At 55.2% G+C, this 26,065-nt stretch overlaps 1 protein-coding gene across 2 annotated transcripts in view; it reads left to right on the top strand.

Annotated features, from left to right (window-relative positions):
* Nucleotides 1-26,065, top strand: part of MYH9 (myosin heavy chain 9) — an 86,228-nt gene that overhangs the window by 49,057 nt on the left and 11,106 nt on the right. The window contains exons 6-28 of one of the 2 annotated variants that reach the window (XM_074375477.1): nt 2,696-2,788; nt 3,279-3,342; nt 3,898-3,996; nt 4,409-4,552; nt 5,333-5,428; nt 6,220-6,338; nt 7,760-7,912; nt 9,002-9,175; nt 9,856-10,029; nt 12,101-12,215; nt 12,674-12,736; nt 14,381-14,574; nt 14,971-15,092; nt 15,869-15,938; nt 17,678-17,838; nt 18,656-18,764; nt 19,685-19,816; nt 20,249-20,455; nt 20,908-21,045; nt 21,777-21,900; nt 23,735-23,906; nt 24,727-24,939; nt 25,354-25,498. In XM_074375477.1, the coding sequence (XP_074231578.1) occupies nt 2,696-2,788; nt 3,279-3,342; nt 3,898-3,996; nt 4,409-4,552; nt 5,333-5,428; nt 6,220-6,338; nt 7,760-7,912; nt 9,002-9,175; nt 9,856-10,029; nt 12,101-12,215; nt 12,674-12,736; nt 14,381-14,574; nt 14,971-15,092; nt 15,869-15,938; nt 17,678-17,838; nt 18,656-18,764; nt 19,685-19,816; nt 20,249-20,455; nt 20,908-21,045; nt 21,777-21,900; nt 23,735-23,906; nt 24,727-24,939; nt 25,354-25,498 (3,081 nt within the window). The remainder of the gene's footprint in view (nt 1-2,695; nt 2,789-3,278; nt 3,343-3,897; nt 3,997-4,408; nt 4,553-5,332; nt 5,429-6,219; nt 6,339-7,759; nt 7,913-9,001; nt 9,176-9,855; nt 10,030-12,100; nt 12,216-12,673; nt 12,737-14,380; nt 14,575-14,970; nt 15,093-15,868; nt 15,939-17,677; nt 17,839-18,655; nt 18,765-19,684; nt 19,817-20,248; nt 20,456-20,907; nt 21,046-21,776; nt 21,901-23,734; nt 23,907-24,726; nt 24,940-25,353; nt 25,499-26,065) is intronic. The other variant, XM_074375478.1, reaches the window with a different exon arrangement.

Raw genomic sequence — 26,065 nt, 5'->3', positions numbered from 1 at the left:
GAAGTAAAATCCATTTCCCAACTATTTATTGATTGCCTAATATGTGCTTGGATCTCTGGAGGGTGACCTTGGTGTCCCTGCTTTGCAGGATGGGATGCAGGACCACAGTTACAGAGCAGGAGTGGAGACCCACGTGCCTTACTTCTGGGGCTACTCCAGCTGCAGAGGGGAAGGCAGGCCCCTCGCACTCAGACAGGACGGCATGTGGGGGGTGTGACAGGTGAGAGCAAACTTGTCACATCCTCTCTCAGGCCTCTGTGTGTGATGGGCACCCTGTCCCCGACTCCAGGTTTAACTAGAGTGATTGAATAGGCTGCCCCTGGCTTCCCCTGGCTGCCTGGGCCCTCAGTTGTAAAGGCCATTGACCAGTTTGGTTGATTTCCTTGCCTGAAGCCATACAGTGATTTTCCACACACAGCTGCACTCTTGAACTTGGTGTGCACTCTTGTGTTCTGGGTCTGTCTCGGCCTACTCTAGGGGAGAGCTTTCCCCGCAGCCACCCAGGTGCTTATCCCAAGACCTCCGGACGGACACCCCAGACCTCACCTTGTGGGGGCGCCAGGCTTTGGCCTGACTGCAGGTGGGCGAAGCAGAGCTCGGTGAAGGGACTTCCTAGGTGGGCTTCCGTAGTCTGAGCAGTGACCCCTGACAGCTCTTTCTCCCTCTGTTGATGTGCTGATTGGAGCCCCCTGGCAGAACCGCCACCCAGTGAAGCCTTTCAGAAACCACCTGGGTAATTCCAGACTTCATGAGCATACGTGGTCTTCCGTACCCTCCCTCGTAATTTCCCAGTGTGCGGATTTCAGTGAACAATAAATAAGAGCTCTTCTGTGCCCACTTAGGCATCGGTCAAGAGAAACCTGTAAGTTAGGCGTCACCATCATCGGCAGGGGGCTCGGCTTGGGAATCCAAGGTCATTACTCCTGGGTCAGCCTTGTGGTCCCACATTCTGTGGCATCAGCCTGCACCCTCAACAGAGGCCTTAGCTTTGTCTCCAAGCTGGGGCAGGCGGCAGGCTCCGGTGGGGGCCACGCTCCCATCTGTTGTCGGCGGGAACGGGAGTGGCTTAGCCAGCCTGGCAGCCTGGCCTGTGCTTCGAGAGGACGTGTTAGTGGGTAGGGGAGCAGCCCTCATCCAAATCCGGCTCTGTGGGCTGCCTGGGCCGCCTTCCCCGGCCTGCCAGAGCCCCAGGGGTGGGGGCCCAGTGACCTGTGACCGCTGGCGCCAAGCACTCTTTTAGAGTTTGCTCTGTGGGTTTGACCCCTGCCCCTTGACCTGGCTCCACTGACCCTCCTCCACTTAATCTGGACCATCTGAAAACAAGACTCCTTAGCCCTGGGAGGAGGAGGAGGATCCCTGGCTGAAGATGGCTGTTGAGAAGGAGGGTCTGCCCAGGGCCCCTTCGGGTCTCTGGTGGCCTTGGCCAGACACCAGGGCATCCTCCGTCTCATCGGTGGCAGGAATGCCTGGGAAGCTGTAGCTCGCAGCTCTCCTGGGGACCCCTGCCACCACCAGTTCTCTTTTTCATCACAAACAGGCAGCTTTATTCCTGGAAAGTCCTGGCTTGACTCCAGCCTCGCTGAGAAATATAAAAGCCCACCTGGCCCTCGTGTGATGCTCTTTCCCCTAGGGGGTGCGCGGGTATTAAGGTGAATAAGAACTGTGTTTTCCTCAGCCGGTGTTAGTTGTTACCTGGCCTGCTAGGAGGATGATGCTACTTCCAAAGGCCCGCTTACCTCACCTGATGGCGTGGAGCCCCCAGGTGGGGCTGGGGCTTGGCGGGAGACCTGGCAGTGACTGACAGGTGCGAGGTAGAAGATTTGAATTCGATTACCTGCTTTGCTGGTTGATGTCTGGGTGACCTCTGGCAAATCATTCTCTATCCCTTAACCTCAGTTTTCCCTTCTGTGAGATGGGGCTACTCTCTCTTTCCTACCCCGAGGATCATGAGGCTCCAGGGATAAGAAGACATAAATAAGAGTGCATTCTGTCACCCACCAGGTGTCGTGATACCTCAAGTAGGGTTTATTGGTGTTATCGATCAATGATTCAGGACCCAAAGAAGGCTTTGTTGATCCCATGCTCAGATACCTGGCATGCTGGGAGCAGGTTTGGGGTGGTGGTGGCAGGACGGGACCAGCAGGGAAAATGCAGAGTTTATTAGGACACAGATGAGATGAGCTGGTGTCTTTTGTGAATCTAATTTCCTTTCTCCTTGTCCTATGAAAAGGAAGAAAACTTGTGTGGGCTGTCGGGTGGGGATTAGTGGCAGGGAGGGCAGAGGGAGGCCAGTGTGCCCGGGATGGTGGCAGTCCACGGGAAGGGATGGTGCCTGTGTCTCTTCTTGGTTCATGTGCTGCTTCCTCACTGTCCTCCAGGGTTGATCTGGGCCATTGTGCCAGGTCCCCAGAGCCGGCGGGCTGCCCTCTTTCCCTTTCTAGGGCCGCTGGGTGGTCAGTCCAGGGAAGTGAATTCAAATCAGTCAAGGTTTCCAGATACCTGGCGGGAAGGTCGCTCTGGAGCGACCCAGGGACCAGGCCGAGGCTGGTGTGGCCGGAGCCCCTCTGGAAGCCTCCGTCCCTGGCATGTTGCGTGTGTGGACACAGCCCTGCCGCCCTCCCCGCTGCCTGGCAGAGCAGATCTGCCGGACCGAGCCGCTGCCTAGCCTTCACTGCACTTCTGGGTTCCTTTCCAGGGTGAACTGGAGCGGCAGCTGCTGCAGGCCAACCCCATCCTGGAGGCCTTCGGGAATGCCAAGACCGTCAAGAACGACAACTCCTCGCGATTTGTGAGTGCCAGCATTTTCGGGGCGGATGCTCCCACCCAGAGCCTTGGTGCCTGGCACCTTCCCACGGGTGCTCACGTCTCAAATGCGGAGAAGTGGTGGACCTGGTGCTTCCTGGGCCTGCTGCGTGCAGTAGGCTGGGCGGTGCTCCAATCGTGTGCACCTGCATCAGGAGCTTCTCCAGCTCAGGTGGCAAAGCCAGCCAGGCAGTGGGGAGTTCCTGCTGGTCCTCTGATTGTCCTGCTGTAACCGGCAGCCAGTGAGAACCCAGGGCCAGACCATGCAGGGAGGAACACTTCCAGATAACTGGCTTCCTCTTCCCCTCCTTGGAGGAACTTGGGCCACACTGGAGCTGGTCTGGGCTCCAGCTGTGTGGCCCTTCTGAGTCCTGAGTACCCAGGCGCTCGGGGTGCAGGGCCCTGGCCACCAGGCTGTACCACTGCAGTAGTGCTAGAGGCTGGGGTCTCTGAGCTCTTCCTCCGTCTTTCCTTAGGGCAAGTTCATTCGCATCAACTTTGACGTCAATGGCTATATCGTTGGAGCCAACATTGAGACTTGTATCCTTGTGGTTAATTGCAGTAAGTGTTCTGGGTCTGGAGGGGAGGGGCGTGACCTTGATGGAGACGCGCTGCTTCCTGATTCTAGAAGTTTGCCCTTTATGGACCTGGTACGACACCTCATCTGTGGCAGTGGGAAGAGGACCAGGATGAGCTCATTGAGAACTCACCTCAGAGCTCAGGTTTTTCTTTACTGGTGGACGAAAGTTCAGCTTAGAATGGGATGGAACAGTTGAAGAGCATCCAGTGTGGTTCCCAGAGGGGTGGAGCTTGGGTGGCTGCAACTGCATTTCTCTCCAGCGTTAAGCCTGTGCTGATGGAAGTGTTATGATCTCCGTTCTCTTGTGGATGGGGGGCCCTTTAAGTAGACAGGACTCCCAAGTGGGAGGGCTGCTGTTTGGACAGGCCACGCCCCTTGAAGAATAGAGCCAAGGTAGTTTTCCTTTGTCTGGTTTTGCCATGTTCTGCTGGTGAAGTTCCGTGGCTTTGACGGGGTCGGGGAGAGTTGGGGGCGGCCTTCCCTCCAGCGTGCACAGTTCCTTAACGTTCGCAAAGATCTGCTGGAGAAATCTCGTGCCATCCGCCAAGCCAAGGAAGAGCGGACCTTCCACATCTTCTACTACCTGCTGTCTGGGGCTGGAGAGCACCTCAAGAGTGAGTAGTGGGCCGGCAGCCTGACTGGAGGCTGCCGGGTGCGGGGGCTCTCCCCACAACCGGGCCACGTGCTGCAGCTGGGAAGTGAAGTCTTGGCCTTGGGTCGGGGAGGAGGGGCGAGCATCACTTCTATTCCTGGGCCAGCTGAGGGCTCAGCCTCAGTTTCCAATCACTCCAGAGAAAGCCAGGGCAGGTCACCGTGCAGATGTGGCCCGCAGGGGCCTGATGCTCTCGGGAAACGTACGTACCCGTCTCACATGCCTGGTAGAGTCCGCGTTCCTGACTCTTCCCCCGTTTCTGGGGTATCTCGGGTTCTCGGTCTCCCACACCTTTGAGGTAGTGGTATTGACTGTAGCCTCTGGTTCCAACACCTCCTGACCTTCCTTAAACCTTGCCCTCCGTCGCCCCACAGCTGATCTCCTGTTGGAGCCGTACAACAAATACCGCTTCCTGTCCAACGGGCATGTCACCATCCCCGGGCAGCAGGACAAGGACATGTTCCAGGAGACCATGGAGGCCATGCGCATCATGGGCATCCCAGACGAGGAGCAGATGGGTACGGGCTGGCCCTCCTGTGGGTGGTGGGGGAGGTGGGAGGTTGGGCGTTGGCCCACAGGGAGTCTGTGGGGGCCCATGAGGAAGGCCTTCGGTGGGTGGGAGGTGGTCCCTTAGAGGTGAGGTTCGTGATTGTTCTCGGCCATGTCACCTGGGAGGAAAGGGGAGTGGAGGACAGGTTCCTGTCTGCCCAGGGTCTGGTCCACCACTTTTGCCCTTGCCATTGGCTGAAAATGGAACATTCCTGCTTGTCCCGGCCAAGTGTGGAAGGGGCTGGGGCTGGGGTCTCCACCCTGGTGAAGCCCAGAGTGAATAGCAGTGGGGAGCATGCCTGTGTCTTCTCGTGTCTCTAGAAGGAGGGCGAGGAGGGCCTTGGGGCTTTATGGTAGGAAGACTGGGGGTGGGGAGAGTGCACCCCATTCTCTAGCGTTATGGTCGGGGCCACCTTTGCTTCCATACAGATAGCATGTCAATGGATAGGCATGGTTGTGTTCCAGTAAAACTTTATTTATAAAAGCAAAGCCATGGGCCTTGGGTTAGAGGCACATCCTCAGTTGGGATTTAGAAGTGTCAGGAGTGTTCATGGAGCTTGTATCTAAGCCTAGGGCTGCCCACGCTGAGGTCAGCCAGAGGCCCTGGAGATGTGCTGTAGGCCACGGCCCGGTGCCCCGGTGTCCCCGCATGGCTTGTCTTGCCTGAGAGCCCCTGGGGGAGTCACGCCCCCTCAGGGGCTTATGCCACCCCCTGCCTGCTTCTGAGCCGCCTTTGATTGCACCTGAAGGCTTGCTGCGGGTCATCTCGGGAGTCCTGCAGCTCGGCAACATCGTCTTCAAGAAGGAGCGCAACACCGACCAGGCATCCATGCCCGACAACACAGGTACCCCGTGCGCCTGCGCGTGGACGGGCTCAGGAGACAGGAGAGTCTTGGGGAAATTCCGGATGTTCCTCTCTCGCTTTCATTTAATGTGTGTTTGCAGCTGCCTGTCACTCTGTTTTCTGTAAAACACACGCAAACACGCCCCTGCTCCTGCTCCATGGAGCAGGCATTGGCATGAGTTAGAAAACCCAGTCCCCTGGACCAGGGTTTCCCTCGTTCATTCTGAGACCAGACCAACTGTCTCAGTAAGTCAGTCATTTCTGCTGGCGCTGGCCTTGCCCGTGAACTCGTTAGGGTCATGGAACCCTGTCATCACTGCATCTCCTTGGCCACTGCAATTCCCTCGGGTCACTGCAAGTGATCCCAAGTTAAGTCTTAATGTGCCCTTCTTAGGGACTTTTGAAAAAATGTAATGCACGGGTGTGTGGATTGTAAAAGATACCCCTGTGGGACTGTCCTGTTCCATCCCCTACATTGGGAGCAGGACAGACTGCCTCCTGTCAGTCCTGCTAGTGGGTAGGACCCCCTTTCACACTCAGGACGTGGCCAGGGGTGTGCAGAGGAACCGGTGCTGGGCCCCCAGCTAGGACATGGGCCTCCCTGCCACTCCTGCAGGCCTGTCTTAGGGGAGAGCCCACTGTCCCGTGTCCTGCTGAGGACGGGCCGGTCAGTTGTCCTGGTAACGATCGCTCAGTTACCACAACTTTCCCAGCTTGAGCAGAGGAACTGATTCTCTCTGGTTTAATTAAAACCTTTTAATCCTCCCCTCCTTGCTCTTTGAAACATATTAGCTGCTCAAAAAGTGTCCCACCTCTTGGGTATCAACGTGACCGACTTCACCAGAGGAATCCTCACCCCGCGCATCAAGGTGGGACGGGACTACGTCCAGAAGGCGCAGACGAAGGAGCAGGTGAGCCCTCTGGCCGGGTATTGGGCTGCCTCCTCTGGGAGGGCCACCAAGCAGCCAGACTGAGGCCAGCGCTGGGCCTTCGCTGTGTTAGGCACTGTCACATAGGTTCCCTCTTTCAGGCCTCACAGCACTGTGGAGAGCAAGGTGGTGGTACCCCCACAGAGAACACGAGAAGGCTGGCCCCAGGGTCCAGGAACATGGCCAAGGCCCCCGCCTAGAAAGGGCCGTCCGTGGGTGGGGCCTCTAGGCTGCCTTGTGCCTCCCTCCTTGAGTCGATGTTGAGGCTGGTTGGTTGGCAGAGATGCAGGAGTGTCCTGTTCTGTTATAAAGCAAAGCAAGCACGTGGCGTGTCTGTAGCAGGACCCATCCTGGTGCCAGGGCAGCGGCCCCCGCCATCCTGAGAGCCCAGGCCAAGCAGCTGTCTCTCTGCCACCTGCTGTCCTGCCGCACGTGGGGAGAGACGGGCAGGACTCTGGGCAGCACGCACGTGCCCGCTGCCCTAGGAGCTCAGTCCCTCCCAGCAAGGCTTCTGTTGGCGGTTTCTAGTTCTCTCAGGGCACTGGTGCTGGGTATTTTTAAGGTGCTGCTCCTGTCTCTCAAAAATGCTCTGAAGTTCAAATCACCTGGTTCTTTCTACCAAAGAGTGCCATGGACCATGCCTCACACCAGTGACTGACAGCTGATTCTGCAGGGCCATCCCTCCAAAGCCAGGGATGTTGTTTTCAGAAGACAGCAGGCATAATTATAACCAACTGTTCATTTCCCTGACGATTAAAGAAGCTTTATTTTTTCATTATGAAAATAGTACATGGACACTTAAGATTCAAAAAATGCATAAAAGCCTATATAGACAAGGGAAAAAGTTGCCGTCCTACCCAGTGACGACTGTGGGGGCTCTTTCTTTCCCCCAAGGCCTTTTCTTCCTTGTTTTCTTTCTTTCTTTCTTTTTTAAACTTAAAATTGTCCCCTTGATTTTTTGACTATGGTATTTTCTGAGCATTTGCAAAATGAGACGCTAGTGTAACAGGCCCCATGCACCCATCACACAGGCGGCTTCAGGAATTATGAGTCACGGGCAGTCTTGGCTCGTGGTGATCGGATCTCCCTGCTCCCCCACCTGTGTTACTTGAAGCAAATCTCAGAGATGTTTTTGATTCTTCCGTAGATGCTTCACTACATCCCATTGCTTTAAAAAGGCCTTTGTAGATGTCTGAGTTGGCTGTGCCTGTATTGTTGCATATGTAGGTTGTTGGTTTGTTTGTTATCAATAACCCTGCAGTGAACATATTAGTGCATGAAGCTTTTCCCCCATCTTTAGGGCTGTTTCCCTGGCGTGGGCCCCACAGGTGACATTATTGGGGCAAAGGGAATGAGGGTGTAAAGGCTCCCTGAATCTGACTCCCACCCCTGGTTCTCCCCAGGCTGACTTTGCCATCGAGGCCTTGGCCAAGGCCACCTACGAGCGCATGTTCCGCTGGCTGGTGCTGCGCATCAACAAGGCTCTGGACAAGACCAAGAGGCAGGGTGCCTCCTTCATCGGGATCCTGGACATCGCCGGCTTTGAAATCTTCGATGTGAGCATCTCCCTCGTGCCCCCTCCCGCCTCCTTAACCTCCAGGCTGCCTTCTCCTTGGGCTCAGAAGCCTCTTTCCCGTGGTTCCAGATAATTCCAGCCGGCCATCTCCTTCCCTGCGTGGACACAGGAGACACCAGTTGGGTGTATTTTAAGCTAAAACCAGATGCCCTTTCCCAACCAGAAATGCTGGTGGGAATGGGACCTTCTAGATGGTGCTCCAGGAGGCCTCACGGGCAGGGGCTTTCTGTTGATTTATTGATTATTTATTCTCAGAAATTTATTTTGAGTGTTGGGACAAGACATGGTCCTTGCCCATAAAGGCTTTGAGGTCAGGTAAGAAAAACTGATCCTTACAGGAGATCAGAGGTTCTTAACCTGGGGTCCATGGCCGATTTCAGAGGAACCATGAACTTGGGTGGAGAAAATTACCTTTTTATTTTTGTATAAATATTTTAAAATATGTATAGATATATTTATGTTTTTATAAACATTTATATATTTATATAGTAAGTATATAACATATATTTACGTTATATATTTATATAAATTTTTTAAATAAATATTAAAAAATAGTTTTTCACTGAACTGTCATTGAAATGACACAGTGTTTCCATCAGTGGCCTGAGCAGCGCACACAGACACAGGTGTGTTTGCAGTGCTCGTGACCCGTCTGCAGTAGAAACCAGATGTGTTCATGTCAGAGCAGTTGTTGCAAAGATGTTGTCACATCATTTACATTCATCTCTACCTCGAATTTCTGGAAGTTATTAAGCCCACGGCTTGTGCTTGGTCATAAAGAAGCAGGATGTGTCCCTCTGTTATAAGATTTTGATAATTACGTTTCAACATAACTGCTTTCTTTTGGAATTGATTTTATGCATTTTAAAGCGTAATTCTGCTACAAGGGGCTTTAGCCAACTCCTGGACGGCCCTCGGGCCCCAGCAGGGAAGCCCCTGCTGCTGGGCGGGTGAGGGGAGGCCCACAGGGGGCAGCTTGGAGAGGCCCGAGGAGGTGCTTCCCAGACCCCATCCCTTTTTTCCCGAGGGGGTGAGTGGCTGTCTCTCTGACGTTGTTTCTCTCCTGCAGCTGAACTCCTTCGAACAGCTCTGCATCAACTACACCAACGAGAAGCTGCAGCAGCTCTTCAACCACACGATGTTCATCCTGGAGCAGGAGGAGTACCAGCGCGAGGGCATCGAGTGGAACTTCATCGACTTCGGCCTGGACCTGCAGCCCTGCATCGACCTCATTGAAAAGCCAGTAAGAGCCCAACCTGCGGGCCCTCATCCCGGCCTCACCCTCTGCCCCTCTGGGGTTGAAATTACCCATAACCCTAACATGAAACGATTTCCTTTTGTGATGAGTGTTTTTTAATCAATTGCGTTTTCCAAAGATCATCCAGGCTGGGCAGCCAGTCCCTGCAGGCCCCAGTGTCCTCAGACAGTGTCTGAGTCGGCTCTCTTGTTTTATAAATTCGATGTACAGAAGGCTGTTGGGGGTCTGGGGCACCTCTTCCTTGAGAGGCTTGTCCTAAATGTCACGTGTCACCACATATCCGGGCGGACACAGCGTGTGGGACGGGGTCCAGAGGGGCTCCAGGGGCCGGGGCACCTGTTAAGGGCAGCCTCTGGGATGTGGGTCAGGGGTCTGCATGGCCCATCAAGCCTGCCAGTTGGTTTCCAGTGCACTAATTGGAGAACCCTGTGATGGATCATTGGGTTAAGGTGTATGGGTCATAGCCTAGACCCCAGAACTTTCGTTTTAAACTAGAATTGAGTACTTTCAATAATGTTCCTTACTTCCCCTCACTGTGGGGGCAGCACCTCCCACCTTCTGGAGAGATTCTGGGTTTTCTGAAGACCAGGCTTTGGCCTCTTACAAGGGCAAAAATGGGTGGTTCCCACAGCGAGCTCACCTGTGCGATGCTGTGCTTCCTCCAGGCAGGCCCCCCTGGCATCCTGGCCCTGCTGGACGAGGAGTGCTGGTTCCCCAAAGCTACTGACAAGAGCTTTGTGGAGAAGGTGATGCAGGAGCAGGGCACCCACCCCAAGTTCCAGAAGCCCAAGCAGCTGAAGGACAAAGCTGATTTCTGCATCATTCACTATGCAGGCAAGGTGAGGAGAGCGCACACCGACGAAGGTGCCGGCGGGACCATCTCGAGAGACATAGAGATGATTCTAAGACCGTGAGCCGTGTGGTAGGGGCAGGGGCTCAATATTCTGGTCCTGTTACTTATCCGTAAATGTTCCTGGAGGGGATATCCAGCATTCACGTGACTCTGCCACCTTGCAAAGCGTGTCACCATTTACATTTTGTTAGAAGCTTGCAGCAATTGGTAGGATACTCAGGCTGGTCTCATGTTGTGTACCATTATTAGGGGAGTTTTGCAGGTGGGGAGGTGAGATCTGTGCTAAAGGCAGGGGCTCTGGAGTCTGAATTAGAGCTCTGCCACTGTGTGTGACTTTGGGCCGTTTCCTTAACCTCTCTGAGCCTTGATTGCCTCGTCTGGAAAATGGGGTTGACCACTGCTGTATGGGGTAAGGTCTGTTAAAGGAGCTTGTGAAACCCGGGCTGCGCAGTCAGTGCTGTGGGGTGGGGCCTCTCAGTCTCCAACTGCAGACAGGGGCCAGGTCAGTCTTTATTGTGAGACATTGTCCTGAGCTTTGTAGGATGTTTAGCAGCATCCCTGCCTTCTCCCCACCAGGGGTCAGTAGTGGCCTCCCTACTTGGGACAACCAGAAATGTCCCCAGATACGCTATAACATCTGCAAGGTGGGAGTGGGTGGCGGCACAGCCCTGTGGGTTATAGCCATTCTCGTAGATGTCCTTTTATTTTCAAGGCCACTGACCAGTAACGGCAGAACTGCCTTCCCACTCATCTGGCACACGTCCCCCAGCTGGCTTGTTCCTGGGACTGGAACCTAACTGCACAGGGCTGTCCTGAGTCTGTAGAGGTTCATGCTTAGACTAAAGCTGGTTTTTCTCAACAAGTTGTGTTCCTTGCATGGAGTGTCTAATAATTGATTGCACTCAGATGTGTGACGAGACGGGCTGGCCCAGCCTCGCCGTCAGTGACCATCGGCGAGGAGAGACTCGTGCTTTCACAGTGCTGCTCCCAAGCCACCTGTGGTCCTCGCCTGCCGCTCCTGCAAGTGGCCCCGCATTGCTTGGCACCCCCTGCTTCGCTCTTCTGTCTCCTAAGGCTGCTGAAGCCACTCTTGACTTTAAAGTACCTGTTGTTAAACCTCTTTTTCTAGTAGCTAAAGTAATGCCGCCCAGACCCCCACATCTACTTCCACCTTTGCTAGAAATGTAGGGGGCTTTTGTTGCAGTATTGATGATGCAAAACACCGGGCTCACTCGAAAGCCCATCAGGGGACCTGAGCGGTGAAACTGTCCGTGTGTATCCAGCCTGGGCTGTTGCTGGGCGGCAGTTAAAAGGACAAGGATGCTGGCTCTGCTTGGGGGACAGGCGGCCAAGACACCCGGCTCGGGCTTGTCATATCCCAGAGGTAGCTCTGCTCCTAGGGAAGACGAAGCCCCCATCCTGCACCTCGTCATCGATAGGGGTGTGTGCGGGGAACCTGCAGCAAGGAGCTGGGAGAGGCCCAGGGCCGAGAGCGCGGTGACTGCCGTGGGGGTTAGGAAGGGGGCCATGGCAGCCTGGGGGGTCTGTTGTTAAAAAATATAATGTCACATTATACATGTTGTTAAGAATGTATTTCCTAATTTGAAAAAAAAAAAGAAAAAATGTATTTTCAAGAAAATAAGAATAACACATTCTCAGAGAAAACTGGATATCCTGAAAAGACAAAGTAAAAACAAAAATTACTTGTCTTGTTACTAAAAAGAAATATTAGGTATTTTTCCTTGCATTCATATTACCATACAAAAAATTAAAACCCAGAATATTGTATTGTGTAGCTGCGACAGTTTTCTTCGCCAGTCCCCTGCTTGCCGGGCGTTTGCGTGGTTTAAGCTTTTTCTCTTTCACATCACGATGCAGAGAACATCCTGTGGTGGCCTCTGCCCTTGTCACTTGTCATGTCTTTCTTGGGGATGAATTGCCAGGTCGAGGCGTCCTCGCGGCATTTAGCGTTTCCGCACGTGGGCTCAGCTTGTCCTCAGCGCTTGTGCGCCGGTGTCCCCAGGGCAGCCCGTGACTCGGGCGCTCCGATCTTGCAGGTGGATTACAAAGCAGACGAGTGGCTGATGAAGAACATGGACCCCCTGAACGACAACATCGCCACGCTGCTGCACCAGTCCTCCGACAAGTTCGTCTCAGAGCTGTGGAAGGATGGTACGCCCTTGGCCCTCAATCCCCTCCCCGTGGCCGGGCCTCTTCCCTCCCTGGGGGTGGGCGCAGTGCAGGGCAAGGGCGTGTCTCCACTGGATGCAGGCTGGCGGGTCTCTGTCTGCTCAGCTCCTAGGAGCGTGGGCTCTACAACCCCAAGGGTCACCCTGCCCTTGAGCCCCAAGTGTCCTTGAGCCCTGAGCATCCTTGAGCTTATGCTGCTCGGACACTTCCTCTCGGGCGAGGCCTTCTCTTGGCTCTGTGGCCACGGATGAGCCAGGCTCTTTCCTAGGCTGGGAGTTGCCCGACAGCCCAGCGCCAGGCCACCCAGACTCCCGTCCTGCTCCTCTCTGCGTTCCTGCCTCTCTTTGGTCGGCTGGTAGTTCCAGAAATCATTCTTTTCATTCTTTCTGCTGTTTCCTCTTTCCTTCCGCCTGGGTTTTGCTTTAACCTCTCTGTTGCAGAGATGCAGAGCACCCAGAGAGCCTATTTCTATCAGCGCTTTCCTATCCTCCACCTAGAACCAGGTGACTGGCCGCCCAGCGTGGCCTCCTGTGTGTGGCGCCTCCAAGGCTGTGTGACAGATGCTTCTGCTGAGCTTTCTTCCCCGTGGCTGCTCCTGCCTGACGCTGCCCCTTCCCTGGTCTCTGCCCCGGGCTTGTGGACGGGCTCCTCCCGCGCCCCATTGCAGGCCTCCGGTAGAACACCAGGCACACCAGTGGCTGTGTTTGGAGATTGGGGACTTTGTGTTAAAGATCTTAAAGGGCAAAAAAAAAAATTGTTTGATAATCCATACCGTCTTCAGAAGTCCCCCTCGTGACGACAGCATCTCACTGCTTGGATGACGGTCATGTCTCAGCATGAGGGCTGTTGCGTGTGTGTGTGTGTGTGCGTGAACCTAAAAGCTGAAAGGGCACCTGTGCGTCTGTGCAGCAGTCGCCCAGTAGGAACCTGCTCCTGGGTGGGGCCTCCTGGGGGCAGGACACACTCACGTGAAGTGACCAGTCATTATGGGGCATAGTTGACCTCCCACTGGGTGACCTGAGTGGCCTTCACAAGCCACCCACTCCCCAGGACACCTTTGGTAGCCAGTCCAAGGGGCCCTGCAGTGGCCGCATGAAGTCCAGATGCCTCTCATTTTAATTGATGGGTTCATCGGGTCCATCACCCTGGCTTCCCTCTTGAGCAACTGTTCCATTTGTTGTCTTCAAATAAAATAACAGATCTGGCCACAAAGTAATAGGAAACCGACTTTGTCACAGAATTCTTTTGCATCCTGCAACGGAAGACTTCAAATTTAATGCTGGCTCTTTCTTAAGACTGACCTCAAATCACTGGCCACCTTGCTTGAGTTTGTTGGTTGTTTTGTTTTCTCCTTGGGGGAAGCAGTTCACTTCATTGCTCTGGGCATGAGCCACGGTGATGAGGGCTGCTTCCTGAGAGGGTTGGTTTAAATGATAAAGACCCGTGAGCTCGGGGACAAAGCAAGACTCGAGAGGGAGAAGGAACCACCGACCTTGGGGCAGTCATGGTCAGCAGTGGTCCTTTGGAACTCTCTGCTTTGACAACGCTCATGCTCTAGGTCCCTGATGTAGGGAGGGCTGCGTTGGGGGTGCAGACAGAAAGGGAGTCACCCAGAGCCCTGCAGGCGATGGCAAAGTAGCTTTTGAGTTCTCGCCTTCTGACTTGGCCCAGTGCTCTTGGGTAAAGGTCCACCTGAATTCAGGATGATTTGCTTTTTTCAAACGTGACCCCACGGGCTGCAGGATTCCTGCAAGTCAAGTTTGAACAGCACCTCCGAGCCAGGCGAGGGGACCAGCTTGACTCACTGCTCCCCAATGCATTCTTGGTCCTGTTGTGTCTCTGGGTTAGGAGCTGCCCAGGGTGGCTGAGACAGGCTATGTGAATGTGGAGCAGCCTTCTGGAATGCGCTGCCCCCTCTTAGTGGCTCTGCAGTCTTCCCAAACCTTTTTATGCTGCCTGCTCCTTGCTCACAAGGTCAAGTTCGCTCAACGTTTAGAGATGATCGTAGCCCGCTGTGTAGACTCCAAGTAGAAGAGGTCTGCTGTTTGTTAGTCTCCTCTTCCATCCTGATGTCTGTCTGTCTTTCCTGCCCCTCTGCCTCCGCCTGGACCGCTGGGCACTCACGTGCTTTTGCGTGGTCTCTGCAGTGGACCGTATCATCGGCCTGGACCAGGTGGCCGGCATGTCGGAGACAGCGATGCCCGGGGCCTTCAAGACGCGCAAGGGCATGTTCCGCACCGTGGGGCAGCTCTACAAGGAGCAGCTGGCCAAGCTGATGGCCACGCTGAGGAACACCAACCCCAACTTCGTCCGCTGCATCATCCCCAACCACGAGAAGAAGGTGTGGCCGCCTGGTGGCATGGTGCGGGGTGGGCACAGTGCAGGGCGCTCAGCCCTCGTCTGTCTCCCAAAGGAGAAATGCTTCCTCCCCCAGCACGCAGAGCCCCTGGTCAAGTCCCTCTGCAGGGTGGCTCGGGCGCTTTTAGGAGATAGGCTATGTTTCCACTGCTCCCAGACCTGGATCAGCCTGACTGAGCTGTCAAAACCTTTGGGGGTAAAAAGAAAAAAAAAAGAAACTAAAATTAAACCCCAATAATTAAAGCAAAACAAAACCTACAGGTGGCAGCGACTCCCAGCTCCTGGGGATTTTGCGTTGCTGTATCCAGAGGGGCCCACCCTTTCTCCGTCAGCTCCTCGGCACAGAAGTGAGACCACATGCATGTCTTTTCTCCTCTAGGCTGGCAAGCTGGACCCCCATCTGGTGCTGGACCAGCTGCGCTGCAACGGGGTCCTTGAGGGCATCCGGATCTGCCGTCAGGGCTTCCCCAACCGCGTGGTCTTCCAGGAGTTCCGGCAGAGGTGAGCAGGGCCCGCAGCCGGCCTCTCGTGCCAATGGCCAGGCTGCTCTCCAGCAGGGGCCTTGGGTCGGGGAGCCATTTCCTTGTCTACGCTGAGCTGAGGTCCAGCTGGCTCCTCACACGGTCCTCCATGCCACCCTCCCTGTGAGAAGGGATGTCCCGGTTTTTTCGCTGAGATGACGGTTTTCTTGCTGGCTTTCACTCCTAGTGACCTCAGGGGCCTGGGGCTGTTTGCTGCAGTTAGAGGAGCTGTGACAAGAAATTAAGGAGGCTCAGTTAGAGACTTGGGTATTAAAGGAACTTTATGGAAACGGAAATCGGCTGTGTGTGCAGGGAGGGACATTGGTGGCACTGGCCTATTTGCCTAATGACTGTGTTTAGTGGAAACTGCTATCGTGTTGCAGCTCTGTTTAATTTTGTGGACCACCCCGTTGATTAGTGGTTCCCTGCAGCATCCCAGGGAAGAGATGGGCATGGTCTTCTGGGGTTACAGACACAGGTGCTGGGCGATTAGCAGTTAGTAAGCCCACGCTGAGGCTCACCCTTAAGTGACTGAAACATTCCAACCGAGTTTCCACTCACTTTCTGGAAAACATCAGGCCTTCCTTGTGCTGTTCAGCCTTAGAAAAGAGCAAGGCGGGGTTCGCCGAAGGTTCCCCCATCCTCAGAAGACTTTGTGAAAAGGGTTCCACATCTGCTGCGCCCTCACCTCCCACGAATGTCCAGGCCACGTGAAGTGAAGGGGTACACTGATCCGGCTGCCCTTTCCTTCCTCAGATACGAGATCCTGACACCAAATTCCATCCCCAAGGGCTTCATGGACGGGAAGCAGGCGTGTGTGCTCATGGTGAGTTGGGCTGCTGTCCCCTCCCCGCATTGGGTGCCCTGTGGCTGCTGGACCCCTCGATGCCCGTGCTCTCTGGTTCCTCCAACGTGCCATTTCTGATTCTGCGGGGGGCCCCGTGTGGTAGCCCCCTCAGCACTTGGGTGCTTGGGATGGTGTGTGGGCGCGGGCCTGGGAGGAGGAGGTGAGAGCTGCAGCGTGGCCAGGATGTGGTGTGAGATGGTCCCTTCCTTTTGGGCACATTCTGATCCTTTCTTGCTTATGTCTCCTCTGATCTTCATGTGCGGTGTGGTCAGCAGGGCACCTCCCCACCAGGACACCGTGACTGGCCCAAAGCCACCAGAGTCAGTGCTTCTGGACCTTTCCTCTCTCCCCCTACCCCTGGGCCAGTGCTGGACAGGCAGTGGGCACTGGGTGAATGAAGGCCCCATGGTGACTCAGTGGCCGAGCCGGGGCTGTACCCACCTGGTCATTTTTCTGCTTTGCAGGCAGGCGTCTCCTTTGTCTAATGCTTCCAGGGTCAGCAGCCAGCACCTTTTGATTTGTTTACTTTGCATCCTTTCCAGAGAATCAGCAGAGGATGGGCTGGGGGTGGGGAGAGGAAAGAGAAAAGGGAAGAAAAATTCAACACCTGCTCTGTGCAAAGCCGCGCATTTGAGGGACAGGGAGATTGAGGCTAGAAAAAGGAGGGAGGAGATGGCTCCCTGCCCTCCGATGCTCATCAGCTGGTGGAAAGGAGACGTGAAGGATGGAGGGTGTGCCTCTACCTCGGGTCTGGGCCACCGTTTTTCTGGGAGACTCAGCTGCTGGCCAGTGAGGGGTGTCCCTCCTTCAGGCACAGTCGGGCCCCCTCTGTCCAGCTCTGCAGGGAAGACAGGAGGCCTGGGCTCGTCATGCAGGGAGGGAGGTACCCACGTTGCCTTCTGTTCCCCACATCTTCTCTTCTGCAGGGGCCTCTTCGAGGCCTCCCTGGACCGTTCATGGGCATTAGGGGCCCCCAGATCCCATTTATCTTATTCAAGCCTCTGCCTCTTGGAGCTTGTTCTAAATCCCTTCTCTCCCAGGCAGACAGACAGACCGACAGACCCTTGCCAGTGGGCTTAACAAGAGAGCCTTGTTAACTGTACTGAAACAGCTCGGTAATAGTAACCACGGCGGAAGTTCATTCAGCCCTAGACCCTGTGCTAAGCGCTTTCTATGCATTTTCTTGTTTGATTCCCACAGCTCTTCTAGGAAGGAGGTGCTATTATTTACTTTGTTAACTTTTCTTTTCCTTAAAGGAGGTGTTTCCACTCTTCAGCTGAGGAAATGTGGGCTCACAGAGGTTAGGCCTGGGGTAACCTGATTAGCGTTTGATCCTGGGCCTGGCCAGAGCTGGAGCAGTGTTGGGCTTTGGGGCAGCAGTGAGGCTTGGGTACTTGGAGGGTGACCCTGCCAGGTGTTTCTAGAGCGTGACTGTGGTGTGCTGGGCAGGGCAGAGAGGAAGGGGAGACCTTTAGAGTTCCTTCAATGCAAAGATTCTGTGTTTCTCTGCAAGTCTGACTCGTTACCCTGCGCCGTGCTGGCGCCCACCTGCCCCCTGCCCAGCACCCCCAGCCTCACTTTCTCTGCATCAGGTTAAGGCTGTCCGCAGGGCAGAGGGACTGACCCCGGCCCGAGGCCCTTCCCCTGCTGAGGCCTTGCTCCAGGGCTCCGTGGTGGTAGGATGGTGGGGGTGAGTGGCTGGCTCTTTTCCCATCTAGATCAAAGCCCTGGAGCTCGACAGCAACCTGTACCGCATTGGCCAGAGCAAGGTCTTCTTCCGGGCCGGCGTGCTGGCCCACCTGGAGGAGGAGCGGGACCTGAAGATCACCGACGTCATCATCGGCTTCCAGGCCTGCTGCAGGGGCTACCTGGCCAGAAAGTGAGTCCCAAGACACCCACTTGGCCCAGCCTGCCCCCCGCTCCAGCCCCTCCCAGCTCTCCTGTGGTGGAGGGCACTTAGGAAGTTGTGGCCTAGGGGCCCTCGCCCTAATACCAGTCAGGTGTTGGCCTGGGGAGGCCCATGTGGCTTTCCCTGCCCCCCTGCTTCCCGGATTTTTGCCTGGGGTTTAAAGTGAGCTGGTGGGAAGGGGTGACTGTGTTCGGATCTGCCTGCCCTGAAGGCTCCTGTCCACCGCAGTTCCTCACTATGTCTCTCATGTAGGGATGACACCCAGAGCTGGCTGTCCTTGAGTGCCAAGCAGCTCCTAGGGGACTCGGGCTCACCTGCTCGGTGGCCACTGCACGTTGGTCCCTTGAGCCCCTCTATGTGCTCAGGGGCGTCCATTCCAGCCTGAGCTCTGAGCACTTGGGGTCGGAGCTTGAGTTTGCGTTGTTTGCAGGACGTCAGCTGCTGCCATTCTCCTGCCAAACAGAAGCCCCAAGGTTGTGGGTGGCATGAAGGTGGGCAGATGCCATCAGTAGATGGACTTAATGACCAGCAGTTGCACTTGACTTAGGCCTGTAGTGACTTCACTCGCCTCTTAAGTGATGGTGTATGATCGTGACCTCAGCCCTGGTCACCCTCTCGAGGTCACCCAAAAGACTCAACCCCAAGCCAGCCTCCTTCCCTACACTTCTGCCTCGTGGTGTCCCAGGCAGAGGTGATTCCCTCTGCAAAAGCCTCTGGGAGCGACTGTCAGAGAGGAGGTCAGCTGTCCCCTGCTTGGAGGTGCTGACCCGTGACCCTCACCCCACAGGGCCTTTGCCAAGCGGCAGCAGCAGCTGACGGCCATGAAGGTCCTGCAGAGAAACTGTGCCGCCTACCTCAAGCTGCGGAACTGGCAGTGGTGGCGGCTCTTCACCAAGGTGGGTCTGGAGGAGCCTCCGTGTGGCCAAGGGGACCAGTGGGCCTCCCATGGCTTCCTGCGGGGCTCAGGCCTCAGGACGGGCACTTTGCCTTCATGCCCCGTGTCCTGCCCTGTGGGGTCTAGAGGGGAGTGAGCCGGGACATTGTCCGGGGTGGAGGCCAGGGCCGCTGTTGGGGTGGGCCAGAGCTGTTCCAGGAGCAGCTCTGGGAGGTCCAGGCCCCGCGCCCCCCCCCCCCCCCCCCCCCCGGCCCCACGTGGTACGGCCATTGCTCGCCCAGAAACCAGGGATTGGTGGGTCAGAATCTGCACAGGGCTGGTTGGGTCCTCCCTAGCGTTAAAGAAAAAAATTTCTTTATTATTTTAAGGCTGGTCAGGCTGCTTTTGTTGCTAATAAATAATTTGTGGTAATTGCAAAAAGTTGGACCAACAGAAGGGTAAACAAGAATATAAAAATTTACCCACAATTTCTTCAACCTTAAGCCAACATAAATATTGAATAGATGTTTCAGTATTTATTCTTGCTTTTTTTTCATTCCTGATACATTTCTGCTGTGTAAACCATACACATTCTTAAATAACAGAGCTTTGACTTGTTTAAACAGTCTTATGTTTTGCATCTTCCACTTAAAATTCCTTTATAAGCATCATTTTTAAAACATTAACATACTGTTCCCTAGAGATGTTTCATAGTTTATCTGGCTACTTTTCCAACAGTGACTTTCCACTGTTATACACATAGGGATGGTTTCCCTGAAATGCAATTAGCGAAACAGAGGCCAATGCCTCACAGAACCAGATTGACTTCCAGAAAGACTGTACCCATTTGCACCTCCTCCGTGCAGCATCCTACCTGCCCCATGGCTCTCAACCTGCACAGGCATCTTCCCCTAAGCGAGTCTTCTCTGTCTCCTCTCCTAGGTCAAGCCGCTGCTGCAGGTGAGCCGGCAGGAGGAGGAGATGATGGCCAAGGAGGAGGAGCTGGTGAAGGTGCGGGAGAAGCAGCTAGCTGCTGAGAACAGGCTCACGGAGATGGAGACCCTCCAGTCACAGGTGGGTGTCCGCCCGCACTGCCCAGGTAGTGCTGCCACCTGCTGGCTATGAGTAGGCAAAGCGTGCTTGGCCTTTAAGGCGATATTTTCCTATTTCTATAGAGAAATGGTGGTTAATCTCTCTGCGTATCCCATTTGGGGTTACATGATGTAGGAAAGCTGCCCCATGGGGTGGAAAGTTCATGAATGATGGGTTCAAGGCCCAGCTTCAGCACTTCTCCTAAGGATCTTGGTGAGCAGCTCCTAGAGCAGTGGCGAAGGATGAAAGGCGTGATATTTAGACATGCCTGGGAGCTGAAGCATTCTGGGATGGAAACTGCCCTTGAAGCACGGGGCTCTCCCTGCAGGAGCCTGTGCAGGTGACCAGCTCTCCTGGAGAGGTGGCCGGCTCGAGGAGGTCATAGGAGTTCATATTTCCCACGTGTTCTTGCAGCTCATGGCCGAGAAGCTGCAGCTGCAGGAGCAGCTCCAGGCAGAAACGGAGCTGTGTGCCGAGGCCGAGGAGCTCCGAGCCCGCCTGACTGCCAAGAAGCAGGAGCTGGAGGAGATCTGCCACGACCTGGAGGCTAGGGTGGAGGAGGAGGAGGAGCGCTGCCAGCACCTGCAGACCGAGAAGAAGAAGATGCAGCAGAACATCCAGGTCTCGGGAGAGGGGCAGGGCCGCCCAGCGGTGGGGCGGGGGGCTGGGTGGTGAGGAGCAGCGACGCAGGAATGGGAGAGAACTGGGCGTCACAAGTGCCGTGGGGGACAACGCCGCACCTTTGTCCTGGGGGCAGCCTCGGGGAGGCTTTCTCTTTTGGGCGGTTATTTCTAACACGTACGTGTCAGGTGAGCTCTGCCCCATGGAGCATTGAAGCCAATTTAATTTCCTTCCTTGGTCCTCGCTCCGCTGGTCTGCGGAGCAGATGGTGGGGGGTGGAAAGCTAAAGGAAGCCTGTCAGAACATGTGACCCCATGATTGGACCCGGGTACTTGTCCCCTTACCCCAGTTTTTAAATCCATGACCCCACATGTGGGGGCCAGGTCCCGTACCAGTGGTGCCGCAGGCTCGTGGGGTGCACTCTACTCACGGTCTCCCCGACTTCGCTGTAGGAACTGGAGGAACAGCTGGAGGAGGAGGAGAGCGCCCGGCAGAAGCTGCAGCTGGAGAAGGTGACCACCGAGGCCAAGCTGAAGAAGCTGGAGGAGGACCAGATCATCATGGAGGACCAGAACTGCAAGCTGGCCAAGGTCGGGCCGGCTGTGCGCCGTGGGGGCTGCGGGGCGGGAGGGGCTGGGGACAGCCGGCTCCAGGGTCCTGGCTGTGGGCTGGGTCCCCGTCCGCATCTGCCTGGTGACAGATGACAGCTGGGAATTGCATTGGAGGAGAAGGAGGGGCAGGAGCAGGACGCCATCTTCCATCTCCAGAGGGTGTGGTGGTCGGGTTGACACGGCAGGCGTCCTGCCCAGGGACCTTGTGCTGTGGGGAGCTTGTGCTGAGTGATGGTGCCGATTTGTCACGGTGGCTGTGCGGTTGCTGTTGTGGGTGGATCTTTCTGAGATTGGGACTCTAGTGGTGGCCACAGAAGGCAGAAAGTGAGAGGAGCAGGGGTGCATTGTGGGCTGAGGAAGGAGGCACCAGCACGGGCAAGGTGGCGCTGTGGTGCCTGCCCTGATTTCCCATGCCAACACTCCCTGTCACCCAGAAGCTGCCCTTACCTGAGCAGAAAGGGGTAACACAGGCCCAGGAGGGGCTTGGGCAGCCCAGTTTTGGACCCCAAGGAAGCTCGTCCAGCTGCTTCAGGGGAGCCAGTGACCTCTCAAAATTACCCCTTCGATCCAGGAAAGCCCACTGATCTTGATTGAGTATTTAAGGCTCTGCCCCTCCATTCAGTCCTAAACAGCTGATGAGTCGTGCTTTGAAGCGAGCTGAAGTGTTCTGCGCTCAACTAACCCAGCTCTGACCTCCCCTTCCCCCCCAGGAGAAGAAGCTGCTGGAAGACAGAATAGCCGAGTTCACCACCAACCTCATGGAAGAGGAGGAGAAATCCAAGAGCCTCGCCAAGCTCAAGAACAAGCACGAGGCGATGATCACCGACCTGGAGGGTAAGACGGTGGCGGGAACTGTCAGCCTTGGGGGCAGGTGGGGAGCATCCAGTGCCCAGGGGCCAGCCCGGGCCTCGCTGCCACGGCCCTCAGGACCCGGGGGCCAGCCCCTGTCCCTGTGGGAGTCTGGGCACTTGTGGCTGGGGAGGGATGTTCAGGGAAGAGTGTTCAGAATCATGCTCTGGCGTCTCAGTTGGCAAGCGCTGTGTGTCTCACCGGCTTCTAAGACTTCCTGGAAGGTTCTGGGTTTGACCCTCCTCTTCCACTTACTTGCTGTGTCATCTTGTACCTGTTACTTAATCTCCATGAGCTTTAGTTTTTCTTGCCTCTAAGGGGACACAGCAAAAGGGTGTGTGAGGGTTAAACTAAATAGCGTGCATGGACATGCTGTTTGTACTGTAAGATGCTAGGCAGGCATCGCGAGAGGCCATTGCTTGACGTGGGGCAGGGTGACAAACCTGCCTTCATCCTCCTGTGCCCTGGGGTCCACGGCAGCCAGCACAAGCGCTGATCTGTGCTGTCTGGCGACCCCCTGTTCCCTGCCCCTTGGGAGGGGCTGACCACAGGGAATGGGGGCAGTCAGACCCCTGGGGGCCTCCGAGCTCCAGGGAGAAACCACTGCTCCATCTGCTGAGACGTGGGCAGCCAGGTGCACAGGGCAGTTGTCAGTACCCAGTGGACGCAGGGCCGAAACCACCCTGACTGGTGACTGGGAGGCTTTTCCCAGGATGAGGTGGGTCAGGCCATCAAGGGGAAGAGGGGTCCTGACACAGAGACTTATCTCTTCATCTGGGAATAGTCTGAAAGACTCCATCATCCTCGAGGTCTTGGAGCAACACACCCACTGGATTGACAAACATGAAAGTTTGACACCACCAAGCATTGCCGAAGATGTAGGACAGCCAGAGCACGCACATGCTGCCGGTGGGAGTATAAATGGGTAGACAGCTCTGGAGAACAATCTAGAAGTGCCCGTGAGGTTGCAGCTTTGCTCGCAGCCCAGTCCTCTTGTTCATATGCACTGGGTGTCCCGGGCAGGAAGGCTCGTGGCAGCGTGCTCTCAGGAGGGCACACAACGAACACATCACAGGTGCCCCCAGCTGTCGGGCGGACAGATAGGTTGGGGTGTGTTCACACGGTGGAATACACAGACAGGAGCCCGGATGGATCACTTACAGTGACCCTTAACTTGCCAGATCTCAAAGTCATAATGTTGTGACAAAGGTGAGACACGGAGTAAGAGTTGCCTCACTGAACACGCGTTATGGGCTGGCACTGTTCCGGGTGCCTGGAAGTTGGTTTCAGACACCAACTCCTTTGTGCCTCACAGTAGCCTCATGAAGTAGCTTGTCTTCCACCCTCACTACTCAGATGAGGCGCAGAGATGTAAGGAGGTCACCTAGGTGACGTCATAGCAGGAATTGTAAAGCCCTTTGGACCCTGGCCCCGCTGCACTGACTCCATAGAAATCATACAAGACAGGTCCCTTCTGTGAGTTCAGATTCCTGCAAAACTAAGCATTACATTTTTAGGGAGGTACAGCCTCAAAGGAAAACGAGAGAAGTGGAAACACAAACACAGACTTTGGGAGAGGAGTTCCCTGGTGGGAAAGGCTGGCAGGTGGGGTTGGAGAGACACAGGACTAGGCCGCTTATGGTGATGTCTTCCCCTTCGTCCAGGAGCTGGGTCTGGTGTCTGGGTATCAGGGTTGTTTAAACCGCACACGTGGTTTGTGGTAACAAATATTCAGTGTTTTATATAAGAATTGAAGACAGACAGAAAAATCGGTGGCGACTCAGGGCTCTGTCGGCGTCTCCCCGTTCTTGCTCCCCAGAGCGCCTCCGAAGAGAGGAGAAGCAGCGTCAGGAGCTGGAGAAGACCCGCCGGAAGCTGGAGGGAGACTCCACGGACCTCAGCGACCAGATCGCCGAGCTGCAGGCCCAGATCGCCGAGCTCAAGATGCAGCTGGCCAAGAAAGAGGAGGAGCTGCAGGCTGCCCTGGCCAGGTGAGAACCAAGCACATCAGCCCGCGGCCCCGTGGCCAGTGCCGGTGCCGTCAGCGCGCTTCCTGCCGTGGTTCTCGGTGCATCAGGGAGCGGCAGGCACGCGTTCCTCTGTTGTCTCGGACGCCAATTTACAGCAAAATGTTTCCTGTGCACTAAAAGCGTAGTCCAAGGCTTCTCTGTCATTTGTTTGTAACCCCCCCGAAAGTCATCCACAACCCTCGTCAGCCAGTCATAGCAATCCTTTCTATTCTTTTCCTTTTTAAGATTTCTTGGCTACAGGCATGCTTTTTAAAAACAGATTTTACTTTTTTAGAGCAGTTTTAAATTCACAACAAAGCTGAGCAGAAGGTATAGAGAATTCCTAGATCCCCATGTGAACAGCCTTCTCCGTTATCTACCCGCCCCACCGCCAGCAAGAGTGATATGTTTATTACAGTTGCCAGACCTGCAGACACATCATTATTTCCCAAAGTCCATAGCATATTTGTATTTTTACTTACTCGTTGTAATCATGGACAGTAGCATTTGTTCCCCTCCATCTTTTTTTCCATTTAACATTTGAATTTTTTTATGTTTAAAGCACTGAATCTTAATTTAGAAAAAAAAAATGATTCCTCTATGAGGTTTTTGAATTCTCAAAGTGGTATTGCCCTTAAGTCTTCTGAATGCCTCAGACGTTTTTGCTGAGAAGAGCTCCTAAGGGCCATGATTATGACTGCCAGAAGCAGCTTTGGCTGCACTTAGCTAAAACCTTGTCTGCAAATTGTGCTCTCTGAAGGTGACGGTGACCTCATCCTAATGTTGTTGGTCTCTTTGGCAGAGTGGAAGAAGAAGCCTCCCAGAAGAACATAGCCCTGAAGAAGATCCGGGAGCTGGAATCTCAGATTTCTGAACTCCAAGAAGACCTGGAATCTGAGCGTGCCTCCAGGAATAAAGCTGAGAAGCAGAAACGGGATCTCGGGGAAGAGCTGGAGGCTCTGAAAACAGAGTTGGAGGACACTCTGGATTCCACTGCTGCCCAGCAGGAGCTCAGGTGTGCCTTGGGGTCGACCAGCCAGGTCACTGAGGATGGGGGTGGTGGAGCAAGGAAAGAGAGGCTGTGGCCTCGAAGGCGTAGACCCCTGGTCTCTGTGGACACACAGTGGCCTTACTGTCATGCAGCAGAGAGCACAGGAGCTGATGGTTCCTTAATAGCGTCTGCCTCAAATGGGGCAGAGCAGACCTGTCAGAGAACTTGGCTTGGAGTTGGGGTGATGCATGGGTGGGCCTCGAGGCTGAAAGTCCTCTCCAAAGTGTGTCTGTGGGCCTGACCTGTAGGATGGATGGCCGAGGAGGGAGGCCAGTGGGCAGAAAGCCACCTCGCTGGGCTCTCTGCTGCTACAGAGGCCCCAGGGGAGCATCACTCCAGGGTCCCCAGCCTCCCTCCTGAGGGCGTTTCTCTGTCCAGGTCCAAACGTGAACAGGAAGTGAACATCCTGAAGAAGACCCTCGAGGAGGAGGCCAGGACCCACGAGGCCCAGATCCAGGAGATGAGGCAGAAGCACTCGCAGGCCGTGGAGGAGCTGGCGGAGCAGCTGGAGCAGACAAAGCGGGTGTGTTGGTTCCCCAGGGACCGGCCCTTGCGGCTCCACCCCTGTGGGTGGGGCGCTCCCGGAGTCCAGGCTCCAGTGGCCGTGTGACTTGAGCAGATAGGTACCCCCTGCCTCAGTCTCCCCATCTGTAAGGCAGGCTAATGGTGAACCTGCCTCATAAGATTCTATGCCAGTTGGAGTTGGTAACACATGAGGCACTTAGATAGTAAGGGCTCCATAAGTTGCTCAAGTGTCATTTATTGTCATCATCATTGTCCTGCTCGACAACCTGTCAGACTAGGAAGTCTCCTGGCTGCTCTAGAGCACCTCCAGCAGGTGGTCAGCTGGAGTCTTCACGGGAGGACCCTGGGGATGTTCACCCCAGCTGATTCTCAGCCAGGCAAGCTGTGGCCAGGCAGTTTCTGAACAGGACCAGTGCTGCCTCCTGTGGCTCAGGGCTCGTGGCCACTCTCGGTGGCAGCCTGAGAGGGCCAAGGCTCTTCCACATGGCAACCTATCCAGTATCTTCGGAAACACGCCTTGTCCGTCCGTCTCCAGCTTCACCTGGTTCTGGCAGGTTGAAGCCTT

Source organism: Camelus bactrianus, chromosome 12 (assembly GCF_048773025.1).
Source record: "Camelus bactrianus isolate YW-2024 breed Bactrian camel chromosome 12, ASM4877302v1, whole genome shotgun sequence".
Classification (NCBI taxonomy): domain Eukaryota; kingdom Metazoa; phylum Chordata; class Mammalia; order Artiodactyla; family Camelidae; genus Camelus; species Camelus bactrianus.
The sequence above is the reverse complement of the archived record's forward strand: the minus strand, read 5'-3'. Positions and strand labels throughout refer to the sequence as shown.